The following is a 19,780-nucleotide window of genomic DNA, read 5'->3' on the forward strand; positions in this document are numbered from 1 at the left end:
AAATACCTAGGAATCCAACTTACAAGGGATGTAAAGGACCTCTTCAAGGAGAACTACAAACCACTGCTCAGTGAAATAAAAGAGGACACAAACAAATGGAAGAACATACCATGCTCATGGATAGGAAGAATCAATATCGTGAAAATGGCCATACTGCCCAAGGTTATTTATAGATTCAATGCCATCCCCATCAAGCTACCAATGAGTTTCTTCACAGAATTGGAAAAAACTGCTTTAAAGTTCATATGGAACCAAAAAAGACCCCACACTGCCAAAACAATCCTAAGTCAAAAGAACAAAGCTGGAGGCATCACACTACCTGACTTCAAACTATACTACAAGGCTACAGTAACCAAAACAGCATGGTACCGGTACCAAAACAGAGATATAGACCAATGGAACAGAACAGAGTCCTCAGAAATAATACCACACATCTACAGCCATCTGATCTTTGACAAACCTGAGAAAAACAAGAAATGGGGAAAGGATTCCCTATTTAATAAATGGTGCTGGGAAAATTGGCTAGCCATAAGTAGAAAGCTGAAACTGGATCCTTTCCTTACTCCTTATACGAAAATTAATGCAAGATGGATTAGAGACTTAAATGTTAGACCTAATACCATAAAAACCCTAGAAGAAAACCTAGGTAATACCATTCAGGACATAGGCATGGGCAAGGACTTCATGTCTAAAACACTAAAAGCAATGGCAACAAAAGCCAAAATTGACAAATGGGATCTAATTAAACTAAAGAGCTTCCGCACAGCAAAAGAATCTACCATCAGAGTGAACAGGCAACCTACAGAATGGGAGAAAATTTTTGCAATCTACTCATCTGATAAAGGGCTAGTATCCAGAACCTACAAAGAACTCAAACAAATTTACAAGAAAAAAACAAACAACCCCATCAAAAAGTGGGCAAAGGATATGAACAGACATTTCTCAAAAGAAGACATGCATACAGCCAACAGACACATGAAAAAATGCTCATCATCACTGGCCATCAGAGAAATGCAAATCAAAACCACAATGAGATACCATCTCACACCAGTTAGAATGGCAATCATTAAAAAGTCAGGAAACAACAGGTGCTGGAGAGGATGTGGAGAAATAGAACACTTTTACACTGTTAGTGAGATTGTAAACTAGTTCAACCATTATGGAAAACAGTATGGCGATTCCTCAAGGATCTAGAACTAGAAGTACCATATGACCCAGCCATCCCATTACTGGGTATATACCCAAAGGATTATAAATCATGCTGCTATAAAGACACATGCACACGTATGTTTATTGCGGCACTATTCACAATAGCAAAGACTTGGAATCAACCCAAATGTCCATCAGTGACAGACTGGATTAAGAAAATGTGGCACATATACACCATGGAATACTATGCAGCCTTAAAAAAGGATGAGTTTGTGTCCTTTGTAGAGACATGGATGCAGGTGGAAACCATCATTCTCAGCAAACTATCGCAAGAACAGAAAACCAAACACCACATGTTCTCACTCATAGGTGGGAACTGAACAATGAGATCACTTGGACTCGGGAAGGGGAACATCACACACCGGGGCCTATCATGCGGAGGGGGAGGGGTTGCATTGGGAGTTATACCTGATGTAAATGACGAGTTGATGGGTGCAGCACACCAACATGGCACAAGTATACATATGTAACAAACCTGCATGTTATGCACATGTACCCTAGAACTTAAAGTATAATAATTTTTTAAAAAGAAAAAAAAAATACATTCTGTAACGTAGTAGCTTCCATAAGTAATGATTCTTCTGATGGATCTGGGTAAAGTAAATTAAAAAGTGTAAAAACTGGCTGGAAAGGATTCATGATTCTAGGTGCTATTATGAATATTCATGACTCATGAGAGGAGATCAGAATATCAACAGGAGTTTGAAAGAGGTTGATTTGACCCTCATGGATGACTTTGAAGGGTTCAAGGCTTCAGTGGAGGAAGTTATTGTAGATGTGCCCCTAGCAAGAGAAGTAGAAATAGAAGTAGAGCCGGAAGATGTGACTGAATTGCTGTAGTCTCGTAATAGCAGGGATAAGGATTACTTCTTATGGATGAACAAAGTCATTTCTTCAGGATCTACTCCTGGTGAAGATGCTGTGCACATTGTGGAAATCAATGATTTAGAATATTCCATAAATATAATTGATAAGGCAGTGGTAGGATTTGAGAGGAGTGACTACACTTTTGAAAGAAGTTCTACTGCGGGTAAAGTACTATCAAACATCATCACATGCTACAGATAAACTTTTTGTGAAAGAAAAGTCAATCAATGTGACTCTTCATTGTTATCTTAAGCAATTGCGGCCGGGCGCAGTGGCCCATGTCTGTAATCCCAGCACTTTGGGAGGCTGAGGCGGGTGGATCACGAGGTCAGGAGTTTGAGAGTAGCTTGGCCAACATTAGTGAAACTCCATCACTACTAAAAATAATAATAATAAAAAAAATTAGCCTGGCATGGTGGTGCACACCTGTAATCCCAGCTACTCAGGAGGCTGAGGCAGGAGAATCGCTTGAACCCAGGAGGCAGAAGTTGCAGTGAGCAGAGATTGAGCCACTGCACTCCAGCCTGGGCAACAGAGGGAGATTCCATCTCAAAAAAAAAAAAAAAAAAACAAGAAAAGAAAAGAAAAAAGAAATTGATACAGCCACCCCAACTTTCTGCAATCCTTCCTTGATTAGTCAGCAGCCATCAACATTGAGGAAGACCCCCTATCAGCAAAAAGATTACTCACGGAAGGTTCAGATGATTGTTAGCATTTTTTTAGCAATATTTTTAAATTAAGGTGTAGTACATTTTTTAGACATGATGCTATTGTATACATAATAGACTAGAGTATATAGCATTAACTTGTTTTTGGGGTTTTTTTTGAGATGGAGTCTCTCTTAGACACCCAGGTTGGAGTGCTGTGGTGCGATCTCGGCTCACTGCAACCTCTACCTCCTGGGTTCAAATGATTCTCCTGCCTCAGCCTCCCAGTAGCTGGGTGTGTATAGGCGCCTGCCACCACGCCCAGCTAATTTTTTTAAATTTTTAGTAGAGACAGGGTTTCACCATATTGGCCAGGCTGGTCTTGAACCCCTGACCTCAAATGATTCACCTACCTCGGCCTCCCAAAGTGCCGGGATTACAGTCGTGAGCCACCGCACCCGGCCAACATAACTTTTATATGCACTGGGGAACCAAAAAAGTTGTGTAACATGCTTTATTGTAGTGGTGTGGACTGAACCCACAGTATCTCTGAAGTATGCCTATGTTTCTATTTTGAATTATTGATTTATAGATTTTTATTATCTTTTTGTATATTTGTTGTAATACGTTTAGTTAAGATTATTTATGTAAACTATCAGTAAACAGACAACCTACAGAATGGGAGAAAATATTTGCAAACTATGCATCTGACACAGGCCTAATACCCAGCATCTATAAGGAACTTAAATTTACAAGAAAAAAACAACCCTATTGAAAGGACATGAACAGATACTTTTCAAGACATAAATATGGCCAAGAAGCTTATGAAAGAAAGTTCAACATCATTGATTGTTAGAGAAATGCAAATCACCATAATGAGATACCACCTCACACCAGTCATAATGGCCATTATTAAAAAGGCAAAAAATAACAGATGCCGGCAGAGAGGAGAAAATTTTCCATTTTCCTATTGGAAGTAAGCAGCAATACGGAACTGAGTATCTCAGCCTTATTAAGTATGTAAACTTTCACTTATTCTCCTTGTTTGAGCCAGTTTATTTTCCCTGTATTCTGCCTGGTGTCCCTGACTCTAGAGTCTGTCTGGTTCCATTTCTCCAGAAGCAGAGAGCGGTCTCCCATCTTCTCTAGGGAGTGATAGGCATCTCATGGCACAATGCAGGCAATTGTTTGCCTTATAGACTTCCATTCAGTTCTCTTGTTTTTTAGGGCCCCTGTTCATTCCCACCTTTCGTGGTACATGATTTCTCAGCCTTTCTTTAGTTATATAGTAGGAACTTGCTTTTTGACATCTTTGTCTGCAGGCACATGGGTTTCAGTGTTCTCAGTTCTTCTGTTAGGTAATAGTCCTTTCATCTTCTTCCATCTGCTAAAATTATGTTTAAATCTATCATCCATTGTTGTCTGTTATGGCCTTTGTCTTCGTTGGTTTATGCCTTTTACATGATACTGTAATATTAGTGCACTTTTGGATAGAATCCAAGCTAAACTCATGTATTTATTATACCATATTTAACTTCAACTTCTTATTATTTTTTTTCCCTCTGCTCACTATATTTGCCCCTATACAAGTAACCTAGGTGGGCCTCTCCAGTTTTATGTTCCAATTCTGTCATCCAGTTTTTAACCTCCCTATTGGTTCTTCTCATTTTATTGATTATTGCAGTGTTCAGAACAATTTTAATTGTTTACACTGGATATATAATACTCATAGAGCAGAACTTATTTTTATTTTTTGATGATTATTATTTTTTTTGAGATGGAGTCTCACTCTGTTACCCAGGTTGGAGTATAGTGGCATGATCTTGGTTCATTGCAACCTCCGCCTCCCGGTTCAAGTGATTCTCCTGCCTCAGCTTCCCGTGTAGCTGGGACTACAGGCACGCGCCACCATGCCCGGCTAATTTTTGTATTTTTAGTAGAGATGGGGTTTCACTATGTTGGCCAGGCTAGTCTTGAACTCCTGACCTCATGATCCATCCGCCTCGACCTGCTGGGATTACAGGCATGTGCCATCGCACCCAGCCAGAACAGACCTTCTAAAGTAGAAAAGGATACATTTTGGAAAGTAATTATTCTCTTACACATTTTTCCTGTCTATGGTGGCAACCACCAGTATCATTTTCCTTTGAGCTATTCTATTTTCAAACATTTTTATTGAAACTCCTTTAAACTGATATATTAACTTGTGAATGTCATCTTTATGCTGTTGAATTTTCTCGTGTAAAATCCTTTAATGCCTTTTGTCTTAGTTTCCTAGGGCTGCTGAAACAAAATACCACAAACTTGGTAACAGAAATAACAGGAATTGGCCAGGCATGGGCCACCACTTTGAGAGGCCAAGGTGGGTGGATCACCTGAGCTCAGGAGTTCGAGACTACCCAGGGCAACAGGGTGAAAACCCATATCTACTAAAAATACAAAAAAATTAACTGGGTGTGGTGGTGCACGCCCCTAGTCCCAGCTACTTGGGAGGCTGAGGCAGGAGAATCGCTTGAGCCCCAGAGTTGAAGGTTGCAGTGAGCCGAGATTGCGCCACTGTGCTCCAACTTGGGCTACAGAGTGAGAATCTGTCTCTAAAAAATAAAAAATAAAAATGTTCTCACAGTTCTGGAGGCCAGAAATCTAAAATCAAGGTGTCAGTAGGGCCATACTCCCTCTGAAACCTGTAGGGAAGGATTCTTGCTTGCCTCTTTCAGCTTCTGGTATTCCCAGACATTCCTTGGTTTGTGGCAGCAAAACTCTACTCTGTCTCTCCATCTTTGCATGGCATTTCTTCTGTGTCTCTTGTCTCTTTGTGTAGCATTCTTTTTGTAAGAACACAAGTCATATTGCATTGGGGCTTCTCTTATTCCAGTTTGACCTCATCTTAACCTAATTTCATCATCAGTGACCCTATATCTAAATGAGGCCTCATTCTGAGGCACGAGGAGTTAGGACTTCAATTCAATTCAATTCAGTCCATAACACCATTCCATTTCTTCAAGTCTGTGTGTTCATTTTAAAGTTTTCTTCGTATGGTTTTTGGACATTTTTAATTTTTGTATATTTTTCATACTTTTTGTCATTATAAATGTAGTTTTTAATTCTATAATTTCTGAATATAGTCAGCCCTTTCTATCCATGCTTTCTGCAACTACAGATTGAAAATATTCAGGGGAAAAAAGCAACAAAAAATAATACAACAATAAAAAAATACAAATTTAAAATTATAGTATAACGATTTACATAGCATTTATATTGTATTCAGTATTATAAGTAATCTGGAGATTATTTAAAGTATATGGAAAGATACGTATAGGTTATATGAAAATACTTTATCATTTTATGCAAGGCATTGAGCATCCATGGATTTTGGTATCCATGGGAGGTCCTGGAACCAGTCCCCAGTAGATAATGAGGGATGACTGTAGTTGTTTGTATATGAAGGTTTTTAAAAATGAATATTGATTGATATGTAGTGAATTTCTTACTTTTCATAATTGTTCAGATGACTTGATTTTTCAGGTAAACAGTTTTGTTTCTGACAAATAATGTTAATTTTCATTTTCTTTTCCTTTTTTTTTTGTTTTGTTTTGTTTTTTGAGACACAGTCTTATTCTTTCTCCCAGGCTAGACAGCAGCGGTGATCTCTGCTCACTGCAACCTTGACCTCCCAGGTGATCCTCCCATCTCAGCCTCCCTAGTAGCTGGCACTACAGGCGTGCACCACTACGCCAAGATAATTTTTGTATCTTTTGTAGAGATGGGGTTTTGCCATGTGGCTCAGTCTGGTTTTGAACTCGTGGGCTCAAGAGATCTGTTTGCCTCAGCCTCCCAAAGTGCTAGGATTACAGGCATGAGCCACTGCACTCACGCCTTTTAATTAAGAGGGGCAAACTCTTTTCTTAATTTTCATACCTCTGATTTATTTCTCTTATTTAATTGTACTACCTAGTACTGCAATGAGTGGTGACAACAACTCATCTTTTCTTATTTCTGACTTTAATGTGAATGCTTCTGAATGTTTTCCATTAAGTAAAGGGCTGGTGTTTGGGCTGTACTGTAGTTTATTCTCAAATTAAATGTTATTTGTTCCTATTTTATATAAAGGATTTTTTAATGAAAAATAGATAGAGTTTTATGATCTTAATATCTACAGAATTGATTACTTGACTTTTCCATTTTTTTAAATGTCATTACTTGACATTTTCATTAATGTATTTACTTTTAGTAATATACTTTCTATTATTGAAACATATCCCTGGAAAAAATGGACTCAACTCAAATATGATATATCTTATATTTAATGTACTTCTGGGTCACTTTTTTCCTTTTGGGTCATTTTGATGTTTTACATAGAATTTTTACATTGGTTTTCATAAATGAAATTAGATAGTTTCCTTTTTTGGTGTGTCATCTTTGTCAGGTTTTTGTATTAATATATTTTTTTCATATACAAAAACATTGGGAATTTTTCTGTTTTTTCTTTCAGAACATTTTAGACAGCACAGGAGTTGTTCTTTAAATCTGTTAGAATTTTCATGTGAATCTCTGGGTTTTTCCTTTTTGTTTTGTTTTAGGGTATTACTTTTCATATTTCTTTTCATTTTACGAAAACTGATTTAGATAAGTTTTCTGAATCTTGTAGAGTCAGTTTTGGTAATTTACAATCCAGAAACGTGTTTAGATTATAAAAATGTATTTTAATAGAGTCCTGCAAAATGATCTTATAGGTTTTAGCTTCCTGTTTTTGTTTTTTCTCTGTAATTATTTCTTCTTACTTTATTTGTACATTCTGCATCTCCTATTTATTTACCAATTTGTTTTCTATCAAATCCTTTTTTAAAGCAATCAAAGCTATTTGTATTTATAAATACATGCCTCCACTCATATTTCCTTTCCTGAATTTCCTTCTCAAAACTTCAGAGATAAGAGATATATGCACTTGAAAATTTTTTAGTAGTGGGAGACTGGGGCTTAAACCAATAATCAGTCCCATAATTGCATATTTTTCAAAATGTTCTTCATATTACGATATTGGAAAAAAATTGTAAGTGATATTTATTTGCAATCTGTTTTAGGAGAAATATGGGGAGTTGATGAGCATCAGAAAAACCAGGACAGACTTTTGAGACAAGTTGAAGTTAAATTCCAGAAAACACTGACTGAAGAAAAAGGCAATGAATGTCAAAAGAAATTTGCAAATGTATTTCCTCTGAACTCTGATTTTTTCCCTTCCAGACACAATCTCTATGAGTATGACTTATTTGGAAAGTGTTTAGAACATAATTTTGACTGTCATAATAATGCTAAATGCCTTATAAGAAAGGAACATTGTGAATATAATGAACCTGTGAAATCATATGCTAACAGCTCATCCCATTTTGTCATTACTCCCTTTAAGTGTAATCATTGTGGAAAAGGCTTCAATGAAACTTTGGACCTCATCAGACATCTGAGAATTCATACTGGAGAAAAGCCCTATGAATGTAGTAACTGTAAAAAAGCCTTCAGTCACAAGGAAAAACTTATTAAACATTATAAAATTCACAGTAGGGAGCAGTCTTACAAATGTAATGAATGTGGTAAAGCTTTCATTAAAATGTCAAATCTCATTAGACATCAAAGAATTCATACTGGAGAGAAGCCCTATGCATGTAAGGAATGTGAGAAGTCCTTCAGCCAGAAATCAAATCTTATTGATCATGAAAAAATTCACACTGGAGAGAAACCTTATGAATGTAATGAGTGTGGAAAAGCATTCAGCCAGAAGCAAAGCCTCATTGCACATCAGAAAGTTCATACTGGGGAGAAACCTTATGCATGTAATGAATGTGGTAAAGCCTTCCCTCGAATTGCATCTCTTGCTCTTCATATGAGAAGTCATACAGGAGAAAAACCTTATAAATGTGATAAATGTGGTAAAGCCTTCTCTCAGTTTTCCATGCTTATTATACATGTTAGAATTCATACAGGTGAAAAACCCTATGAATGTAATGAGTGTGGAAAAGCCTTCTCTCAAAGCTCAGCCCTTACTGTACATATGAGAAGTCACACTGGTGAGAAACCCTATGAATGTAAGGAATGCAGAAAAGCCTTCAGCCACAAGAAAAACTTCATTACACACCAGAAAATCCATACTAGAGAGAAACCTTATGAGTGTAATGAATGTGGGAAAGCTTTTATACAGATGTCAAATCTTGTTAGACACCAGAGAATTCATACTGGGGAAAAACCCTATATATGTAAGGAATGTGGGAAAGCCTTTAGCCAGAAATCCAATCTCATTGCTCATGAAAAAATTCATTCTGGAGAGAAACCCTATGAATGCAATGAATGTGGTAAAGCCTTCAGCCAAAAGCAAAACTTTATTACACATCAAAAAGTTCATACTGGAGAGAAACCTTACGATTGTAATGAATGTGGTAAAGCCTTCTCTCAAATTGCATCCCTTACCCTTCATTTGAGAAGTCATACAGGGGAAAAGCCTTATGAATGTGACAAATGTGGTAAAGCCTTCTCTCAGTGCTCACTGCTTAATTTACATATGAGAAGTCACACAGGTGAGAAGCCCTATGTATGTAATGAATGTGGGAAAGCCTTCTCTCAAAGAACTTCCCTTATTGTGCACATGAGAGGTCATACAGGTGAAAAACCCTATGAATGTAATAAATGTGGAAAAGCCTTCTCCCAAAGTTCATCCCTTACTATACATATACGAGGACATACAGGTGAGAAACCCTTCGACTGCAGTAAATGTGGAAAAGCCTTCTCTCAAATCTCATCTCTTACCCTTCATATGAGAAAACATACAGGTGAGAAGCCCTATCACTGTATTGAGTGTGGCAAGGCTTTCAGCCAAAAGTCACACCTTGTTAGACACCAGAGAATTCATACTCATTAGAAACCCTATGAATACTGTGAATATGGCAAAGCCTTCTGAAGGAATTAACACCTCATTGCACATTACATGATCACTTCCAGAGTAGAAAACTATGAATGTGGGATAGCCTTCTGAAAAAGCCACAAATTTATGAAACATTAGAGAATTCTTCCAAGGTGACAAATTATATAATGAAAAAGCTGATTATCAGAAACTTTCAGCAGACATCTTACTGATAATATTTAATCAGAATTCTCATTGAAATCTGAAACAAGGTATCTGCCATCAGCATAACAACACAATACTTGAGCTCCTAGCCAATGTATTAAGTAAGAAAAACAAGATTGGGAAAACCAAGTATCAATGAAGAACTATAAAAATAACTTATACAAAAAATAGTTAATTAGAAAACATGTTGATAGAAAAATCTAAGAATAAACACAACAATGAATTGAGGTCTTCATCAAGTTATAAAACATGTTGAAAGGCACAAAAGAACACCTGAAAAATGATATTTTGTCTGAAAAGACTTGACATTGTAAAAATATAATTTCTCTCCCAAATCGCTAAGTTTAATATACTTCCACTTGAAGTTTACATCAGTTTTATTTTAAGGAACTTCACAAACTTATCCAAAAATTTTATGTGGAAAAGTAAAGAAACACAAATAGCTGAAACAAACTTGACAAAGCAAATAGAGAAGACACACTCTATTATTAGATATATACTTATTTAAAGCTGTTGTCATTTAAACAATGTATTACTGAGTGAATAAATCAAGCAGTAGTAAGATAGCATCGATACAAAAATCCAAGAAGATACAGGAATTCTGTGTATGACAGTGCTATTGAAATCATTGGGGAATGAATGGCTTATTTAATAAATGGAAGGTTCACAGGAGAAAACTTTTAGCTTTCTACTTTATCTCATATACAAAAATAAAATCCAACTAAAGACCAGAATATAAAAAGCAAAATTCTAAAACTATGATGAAAGTTGAACCTATTACTTTAGGGTAACAAGATTTCTTTAAAAACACATAAACATGGAATAGTCCATTGAATTTTGGTGTATTGGCTCACAGGCACCCACAAATGTACACAAAGAGATATCACTGTGTTCCTGAATCATGGTTTGTATTGCCCAAAATTGGATATAACAAATTTTTATCAATTGTGGAATAGATGAATAAGTGTGATCATTTCTGTGACAAAATACAGAATTTAGAGAGAAACAAAACCTACTTATAGTTATATGGATAGATTACACTATATAATATTGAGAGAAAAAATTTAAATACACAACACAGTATAACATTTGTATAATTTAATAAGATCTTGCAAAGAACAGTACTATGTATTGGTCATGGATCCATATACGACTTGGTTGCCTTTTGTGATGTGGGAAAGGTTTGATGGGAGTTCTTATATTTATCTGTAATATTTCTTTAATAAAAGAGTGAAAGCAATTTTGACAGTGGTGATAAATCTGGTTGTCCAAATTAATGTTACGGGTTTTTCATTTTTTTTCTTGCCTTTATTTTCCTAATTTCCCTAAAATAAGAATCAAATGGGTGGGGGAAACCTGGGCCTGGAGAAATAATTTTAAAATGGAATTTTATTCTTGATCAGATACTAACATTTATAGAAGATTCTCTTTACACAAAACATACCTAACAAGATATTATTTTGTTTACTGTCTCTTCATGTTAATTGGAATAATAAAATCAGCAGTATTTTAGCATTTATTTGAGGCCAATTTTTAATTTTAAACAAATTTTTTTCTAGTTGAAAGGAGTATAGAAACAAAACAATTATTATTGGGATAATTGGCTATCCATTTGGGGGGGAAAATCCACCTTCATTTGGGTTGGTTTTGGAGTGAGGGAAAGAGACCATTCATGCATACTGTAAAATATAGTTTACATTCTAATATGTCAAGCCAAGAATAGTTACCAGTGTTGGAGCAGGAGCAATTTCTATAGATCTCAACAAAGCTTTCTTTGTTTCTGGATCAATAAATGGGGATGCAGATGCTGGTGATTTTATGTATGCCAGGTAAGGCCCAGTGGAGGTGAAAAATTCACTTCATTCTGTTCCACAGATGTTTTATATTCAGGCCTTTCAAATATTTGTGTTGCTGCCAGGTACAGTGGTGGCTCACACCTGTAATCCCAGCACTTTGGGAGGCCGAGGTGGGCAGATCACTTGAGGTCAGGAGTTCATGACCAGCCTGGCCAACATGGTGGAACCCTGTCTTAACTAAAAATACAAAAATTAGCTGGGTGTGGTGGCACGCGCCTGTAATCTCAGCTATTTGGGAGGCTGAGGTACAAGAATCACTTGAACTCAGGAGGCAGAGGTTGTAGTAAGCTGAGATCGCGCCACTGCATTGCAGCCTGGGCAACAGAGTGAGACTCCATCTCAAAAAACAAAAAAACAAATATGTTGCCTCCAATTTCATTTTCTGTGAATAGTCTATTCATATATTAAGTCTGCTTTTTTCTTTTTTTTTTTTTTTTTTTTTTTTTTTTTTTTTTTTTTGAGACGGAGTCTCGCTCTGTAGCCCGGGCTGGAGTGCAGTGGCCGGATCTCAGCTCACTGCAAGCTCCGCCTCCCGGGTTCACGCCATTCTCCTGCCTCAGCCTCCCGAGTAGCTGGGACTACAGGCGCCCGCCACCTCGCCCGGCTAGTTTTTTGTATTTTTTAGTAGAGATGGGGTTTCACGGTGTTCGCCAGGATGGTCTCGATCTCCTGACCTCGTGATCCGCCCATCTCGGCCTCCCAAAGTGCTGGGATTACAGGCTTGAGCCACCGCGCCCGGCCAAGTCTGCTTTTTTCTACTGGAACTTTAAAAAGTTTTTCTTAGAAATAATTATAGATTTGTAGGAAGTTATACAAATAATACCCTATATAGTACTATTTAGTTCTTGTACCCCACACCTCATTTCTTCTAATGGTAACACCTTATATAACAGTACAATATCAAATTTGACATTAGTACAGTCCACAAACATTACCAGTTTTATGTGCACTTGTGTATGTGTCTGTACAGTTCTATACAATTTTATCTCATGTACAGATTAGTGTAACTACCACTCCCAATAGTCAATATATAAAACTTTTAATACCCCAAAGATCCCTTGTTCTATCCATTTATAGTCATACCCATCTTCCTGTCCTCTCCTCACTCCTCATCCCTAACCCCTGGCAATTACTAATCTATTCTCTATCTCTAGTTTTTTTAATGGATTTTTTTCTTAATTTTTGTGTTGTAATATATTCTGGACACAAATCCTTTGTTAGTTATTTGCATTCTAAAAATACTGTTTTGTTTTCAGTTTATTTCAGACACAAAAATTTTTAAGCTGAATGTGAAAATTAGTCTATGATACATTTTGAGTTAACTTTTCATGAGGAATAAAATTTAGGTCAAGATTCATTTTTTGGATGTCTACTTGTTACAATGCTATTTGCTGGAAAAAAAAATAGTGTTTCTCCATTGAATTGTTTGGCCTACTTGTGTGTTTCTGAATGCTCTTTTCCAAAAATCTATGCATCTATCCCTCTATCAATGCCACACTGTCTTGATTACTGTAGCTGTATACTGATTGCTCTCACTTTATTATTCTTTCTCTTTTCTTTTCCTTTTTTTTTTTTTTTTTGAGGCAGGGTCTCACTCCTGTTGCCCAGGCTGGAGTGCAACAGTTCAGTCATAGCTCACTGCAGCCTCAACTTCCCAGAATCAGATGATTCTCCTAACCAAGTAGCTGAGACTACAGGTGTGTGTCACCACACTCAGCTAATTTTTGTATTTTTAGTAGAGATGGTTTTGCCACGTTGCCCAGGCTGGTCTCAAACTCTTGAGTTCAAGGAATCCTCTGGCCTTGGTCTCCCAGAATGCTAGAATTGCAGGCGTGAGACACCACACCTGACATATTTTCAAAATTTATTTATCTATTCTACTTTCTTTGCTTTTCCATATAAATTTTGGATCAGCCTGTCTATGTTTTCAAAAGCCCTGCTTAAATTTTGATAGAAATTGCATTAAGCCTTTATTTCACTGTGGCAGAATGGAAGTCTTTACTATACTGAGCCTTCCACTCCATAAACACAATATGTGTCTTATGTAAGTCTTCTTTGATTTCATCAGTTTTAATCATTATTTTGTAATTTTTAGCTCCTGTAAACGTATTAGATTTAAACTTAACTGCTTCACTGGATGTGTGTGTTGTGATATTCTTGTTTGTAAATTCCTTTAGATTTTCTATGTAGAAAATAATATCATCTGTAAATGGGGCTGGTTATATTTTGTTCTTTCAAATCTATATGCTTTCTTTTTACTTTTCTGGTGTTATAAATTGTCAGCAAGCTTCTGGAATGGGATTTTAAAGCTGACTTATGGGAGAAAATCAGTTAGCAATCATCAAAGGCCAAAACATAAAAGGCAATGAAAACATAAAAGGGGCACCCGGGAGACAGTACATGGGTGACAGGGTCATTTGTACCCCAAACCTCAGCATCACACAATATGCCCAGGTAACCTGCACATGTACCCCCAACTCTAAAATTTTTTTTAAAGAGATGATATTTAAAGGAGAAATGAGATTGCCCTATACTACAGTAACAGTCACTTGTACAGATAGAATTCCATTGTTTTTATCCCTAAAGTGGGCTGAGTTTCAAAGAACCTAATTGAGATAGGTAATCTAGGTGGAGCTTTGCTCCCATCAGCCAACAACAGGAAGGATCAGTTGTGAATACTGTGGCATCTAACCAGAGATTCCTTCCTGGAATCCCAGTTGAAAAAACAGTGACCAGGTAATTAAGGTCTCTATCAGTTCTGGAACTCCCGACCTCAAGTGATTAACCCGCCTCCGCCTCCCAAAGTGCTGGGATCACAGGCCTGAGCCATGTTCTAACAGTTCTATCCATTCTATCAGTTCTAATCATTTTCTCTTGAGCCATGTACACGAATCCAAGAAAGTCTCTTTCTCATGTGTAAGCTCCACAACACAATAAGGGTACCACAGGGGTACACATGGACATAAAGTTGGGAACAACAGACAATGGGGACTACTGGGGGGAGGGATGGAGTGGGATAAGGGCTAAAAAACTACCTACTGGGTACCATGCTCACCACCTGGCTGACAGGATCATTTGTACCCCAAACCTCAGCATCATGCAATATATCCATGTAACAAACCTGTACATGTACTCCCCGAATCTAAAATAAAAGTTAAAAAAAAAAAGTTAAGGTACAACAGCAAAGATCAAAACTGATTCCTGAAGTCAACCTTGTGATTTTTGCAGGTGTGGTCCATTGTATGTTCAGGGAAACAGGAATTAAAGCAGCAGTAGGGGGTGAAGTGGGAATCAATTTTAGGTCTAATATATGGCACGAAAAGAACATAGGTAATTTTAATAAAATTCTAACTAGAATAGGGTGGTAGAATCTATGTGCTTTTATAAAATTAAATGAGACCCAGCGCAGTGGTTCACACTCGTATTCCCAGCACTTTGAGAGGCCAAGGTGGGAAGATTGCTTGAGCCCAGGAGTCCCAGACCAGCCTGGACAACAAGTCAAAACCCTGTCTCTACAAATTAAAAAAAAAAAAAAAAAATAGCTGGACATGGTGGTGCACAACTGTAGTCCCAGCTACTTGGGAGGCTGAGGTGGAAGGATCAGTAGAGGCTGGGAGTTCGGTGAGTTCGAGGCTGCAGTGAGCTATGGTCATGCCACTGCACTCCAGCCTGGACAAGAGAGTGAGACCCTGCTTCTATTTAAAAGAGAGGGAGAGACCCTGTCTCTAACAGAGAGAATATAAAAATTAAATTAAATGACGAGAGCCACAACCAGGCTGACTTGTGTTTAGGGTTTGAATCTCTTCAACAGACTCAGAGACCTGTGTCTCCTTTGACTAAAAGATTGGAAATCATACTGTAGAGCAAGTAGTGAATCTCATCATGAATTCACCCTGCATAATTTTGTGTAGGTGAAAGTACAATTTGGGGAAAGGATTATCTTTTTTTTCTTTTTTTTTTTTTTTTTGAGACGGAGTCTGGCTCTGTCACCCAGGCTGGAGTGCAGTGGCCGGATCTCAGCTCACTGCAAGCTCTGCCTCCCAGGTTCACGCCATTCTCCTGCCTCAGCCTCCCGAGTAGCTGGGACTACAGGCGCCCGCCACCCCGCCCAGCTAGTTTTTTGTATTTTTTTAGTAGAGACGGGGTTTCACTGCGTTAGCCAGGATGGTCTCGATCTCCTGACCTCGTGATCCGCCCGTCTCGGCCTCCCAAAGTGCTGGGATTACAGGCTTGAGCCACCGCGTCCAGCCAGGATTATCTTTAAAACATTGAGTGACAGCGATTATAACAGGTTCACCTTTCTTCCCTTACCCACTCCACCCCTGTGGTTCACCCCAGGGAGCATGTCAAAACTTCTATGCTATGGGTTTATGCTCATTAAGCCCATCTCATTGACGCCAACAATTAATGATTATAATTTGCATCTGGAACAAAAGTGGCACTCTTCTGTGGAAATGTCCCAGTCTCTTCTTGTAGACAATGTCATTGTTCTTCTTACAGGTGACATGGTAATGACATCTCCACAGGGAGGGGGCCGGGTGCAGTGGTACACGTCTGTAATCCCAGCACTTTGAGAGGCCAAGGAGGGTGGATCACCTGAGGTCAGGAGTTCGCAGCCAGCCTTACTAACATGGTGAAACCCTGTCTCTACTAAATACAAAAAAATTAGCCAGGCCTGGTGGCACATGCCTGTAATCCCAGCTACTTGGGAGGGTGAGACAGGAGAATCACTTTTACCTGGGAGGCCAAGGTTGCAGTCAGCCTAGATCGCACCATCGCACTCCAGCCTGGGCATGAAGAGTGAAACTCCTTCTCAAAAAAAAAAAAAAAAAGAGAGACATCTCCACAGGGAGAGGAGATCCATAAATATACAGTACCTTTGCCTGTGCTATAAGATACCCCATGCACAACCAGTAACACATCCCTGCCTACAGTTATAAACTACAGAGGCTCATCCAGAGACACTCATTTTGAAAGTAAAACATAAGAGGGGTCTCCCCTGGCAACAAGTTTGGATTAGGGCTATATTTTTGGAGCAACAGATGTTTTCCTCTGCCTTACTTCTAGAATCCTCCACAGCCCAGAACCAATTTACCTGGAATAAATTGGACTGTGTTGTAGGATCCACATAGTGGCCAACAGGAACCCACATCAGACTAGAATATATGACATGGCTTCACAGATTTGTGCCCTATTTATATTTATTCCAAATTCATCATGGGATGAAACTGTCTCTCCTTAGTATAATCCCAGCCATGAAAGGCAAAAGCCACTGAGCCTTTACCAGCACCACCATCTCCTTTTTAATAAAAAATCTCAGTGGGGTGCAGTGGCTCACACCTGTAATCCTGGCACTTTGGGAGGCCAAGTCGGACAGATCATGAGGTCAGGAGTTCCTGACCAGCCTGGCCAACATAGTGAAACCCCATCTCTACTAAAACTACAAAAACTTAGCTGGGCATGATGGTGGGCGCCTGTAATCCCAGCTACTTGGGAGGCTGAGGCAGGAGAATAGCTTGACCCCAGGAGATACAGGTTGCAGTGGGCCAACATCGTGCCATTGAACTCCAGCCCAGGCAACGGTGTGAGACTCTGTCTCAAAAAAAAAAAAAAAAAAAAAAATCTGGACAAGGGCGGTGACTCACGCGTGTAATCCCCATGCTCTGGGAGGCCGAGGCAAGTGGATCACAAGGTCAGGAGATCAAGACCATCCTGGCTAACAGAGTGAAACTCCGTCTCTACTAAAAATACAAAAAAAAGTTGTATTACAAAATACAAAAAATTAGCCAGGCATGGTGGCACATGCTTGTAGTCCCAGCTGCTTAGGAGGCTTAGGCAGGAGAATCACTTGAACCCAGGAGGCAGAGGTTGCAGTGAGCCAAGATCGTGCCACTGCACTCCAGCCTGGGCGACACAGCAAGACTCCGTCTCAAAAACAAAACAAAACTGCTCATTATGTCAGAACTAAGAGAACTGGTCTTATGGTGAAAACATGATTTGGTATTCAAAGATTAGGACCTAAAAATACTTAAACATGTAAAGGATTAGCATCTATGAACGCATACACTCAGAGACACACAGACCTACATGTATACATATGCACATGACCCTTGTGTAAGCAACACACTTGTTTCCTGCCCTTTGATAGGATATTTTGTAATGGCTGGGTTATTCCCACTGGGAAGTACTGGCTCAACTTTTTGAGTATCTGTGCGGTTACAGATATGTGTGGTTCATACTTGTGGCTTTGTAAATGAATTGGAATGGGCCTCTCCTCTGCTACTCTTCAACAGGAAAGTGGAGAAAGATAAATAACTTTGTATCCAGACAGTCTCCAGTTCATAAGTCAGATAGGTAAATAGAACCAATGTTAATTTGGGAGATTTGTACAACCCTTCTCCAATTTCCACACTTTTAGAGGAATATGGATAATGAATGACAAGTTAAGAGTATTAAATATTATTCTTGCTAATAATATTTATATATATATTTTGTTTTGTTTTGTTTTTTTGAGACGGAGTCTCGCTCTGTCGCCCAGGTGGGAGTGCAGTGGCCGGATCTCAGCTCACTGCAAGCTCCGCCTCCCGGGTTTACGCCATTCTCCTGCCTCAGCCTCCCGAGTAGCTGGGACTACAGGCGCCCGCCACCTCGCCCGGCTAGTTTTTTGTATTTTTTAGTAGAGACGGGGTTTCACCGTGCTAGCCAGGATGGTCTCGATCTCCTGACCTCGTGATCCGCCCGTCTCGGCCTCCCAAAGTGCTGGGATTACAGGCTTGAGCCACCGCGCCCGGCCTAATATTTATATTATTAATCAATTTATAAAAGCCACAAATAATTGTAAGATGGACTGTTTTCTGCAAGATCTCAGGAGTAATTACCAGGAAAAAGATGGATAGACATAGGGAACAAGTGTCTCCTCAATTTTCTGGATATCTAAACCTAACCTTACCTCCCTGGCACCCTCTCCCTCTTCTCTAATCTTGTCTCAAAAACATATAATACAGATCCTGCGGTTTTGTCTTCCATGAATGTCATCTTGCTTTTTAAAAAAGTATGTTTCCAGCCAGGCACAGTGGCTCACACCTGTAATCCCAGCACTTTGGGAGGCCGAGTCAGGTAGATCACCTGAGGTCAGGAGTTTGAGACCAGCCTGGCCAACATGCTGAAACCCCGTCTCTACTAAAATACAAAAATTAGCCAGGTGTGGCGGTGCATGCCTGTAATCCCAGCTACTGGGGAGGCTGAGACAGGAGAATCACTTGAACCCGGTAGCCGAAGGTTGCAGTGAGCCAAGACCACGCCATTGTACTCCAGCCTGGGCAAGAAGAGCAAAACTCTGTCTCAAACAAAAAAGTATGTTTCCTTAAAACCCTATCACTCTTTGAGTCTCTAGGTATATGGTGGGGACCAGCCTCAACACTACCCGTAAGGTACCCAAAGTCCGGTGGCGACGAAGGAATGAGAAGAGACAGGTTAAGAAGGCATAAAGAGTGGGGGCCAGGGGGCCAATTGCAAAATGGAGGCTGCAAAGGTGCCGAGCTCTGGTCTCCACACTATTTACTGAGCACAGTCACTTAGATCTAAGAAGCAGACGTTCAGGGCAAACGGTGGAAGGGAGGCAGGGTGTCATACTATAGCAGTAGTGGTTTAAATGAATCTCCTTTATCCTCAAACAGCACAAATTTAACTTATCAGAGAGTAGCTAGTGGGAGTGGGCTGAACTAGGAAGCTGCACGTCTGGCCACATTCCAATGCTTCAAAGGAGTGTCTTTCTCCTTGAGCACAGTGTTTATGGATAAGAGAGCAGGTCTCGCTCAGAGCATGGGAACATAATGGCGATAAGAAGGCTTTCCTCCTCAGAGGCCTCTTGTGGCTTTCCACAACTTCCTGTCCCATCTTGTTATGGCCAGTTTATACAGGCACCCTATAAGCCTTTCCCCCCAACAGGTATAGACTCTGTCTTTGAATGCCCTAACATATGTTCCACCCTGTTCCAAATGTACTGGATACCAACGTGCTAGAGAAAAAAAGAAATCCATCAGATAATTTGAGTTTTATTATTTACACTATCACCCTCCACATCCTGAGTT

The 19,780-nt window shown here is 39.1% G+C and overlaps 1 protein-coding gene across 2 annotated transcripts in view; it reads left to right on the plus strand.

Annotated features, from left to right (window-relative positions):
- Window positions 1-11,074, plus strand: part of ZNF569 (zinc finger protein 569) — a 69,270-nt gene extending 58,196 nt beyond the window's left edge. For both annotated transcript variants that reach the window (XM_025366393.1, XM_025366394.1), the window contains one exon: window positions 7,805-11,074. In XM_025366393.1, coding sequence (XP_025222178.1) covers window positions 7,805-9,627 — 1,823 coding nt within the window. In that variant the 3' untranslated portion in view covers window positions 9,628-11,074. The remainder of the gene's footprint in view (window positions 1-7,804) is intronic.
- The last annotated feature ends 8,706 nt before the right edge of the window (window positions 11,075-19,780 follow it).

This window comes from Theropithecus gelada, chromosome 19 (assembly GCF_003255815.1).
Source record: "Theropithecus gelada isolate Dixy chromosome 19, Tgel_1.0, whole genome shotgun sequence".
Lineage (NCBI taxonomy): Eukaryota > Metazoa > Chordata > Mammalia > Primates > Cercopithecidae > Theropithecus > Theropithecus gelada.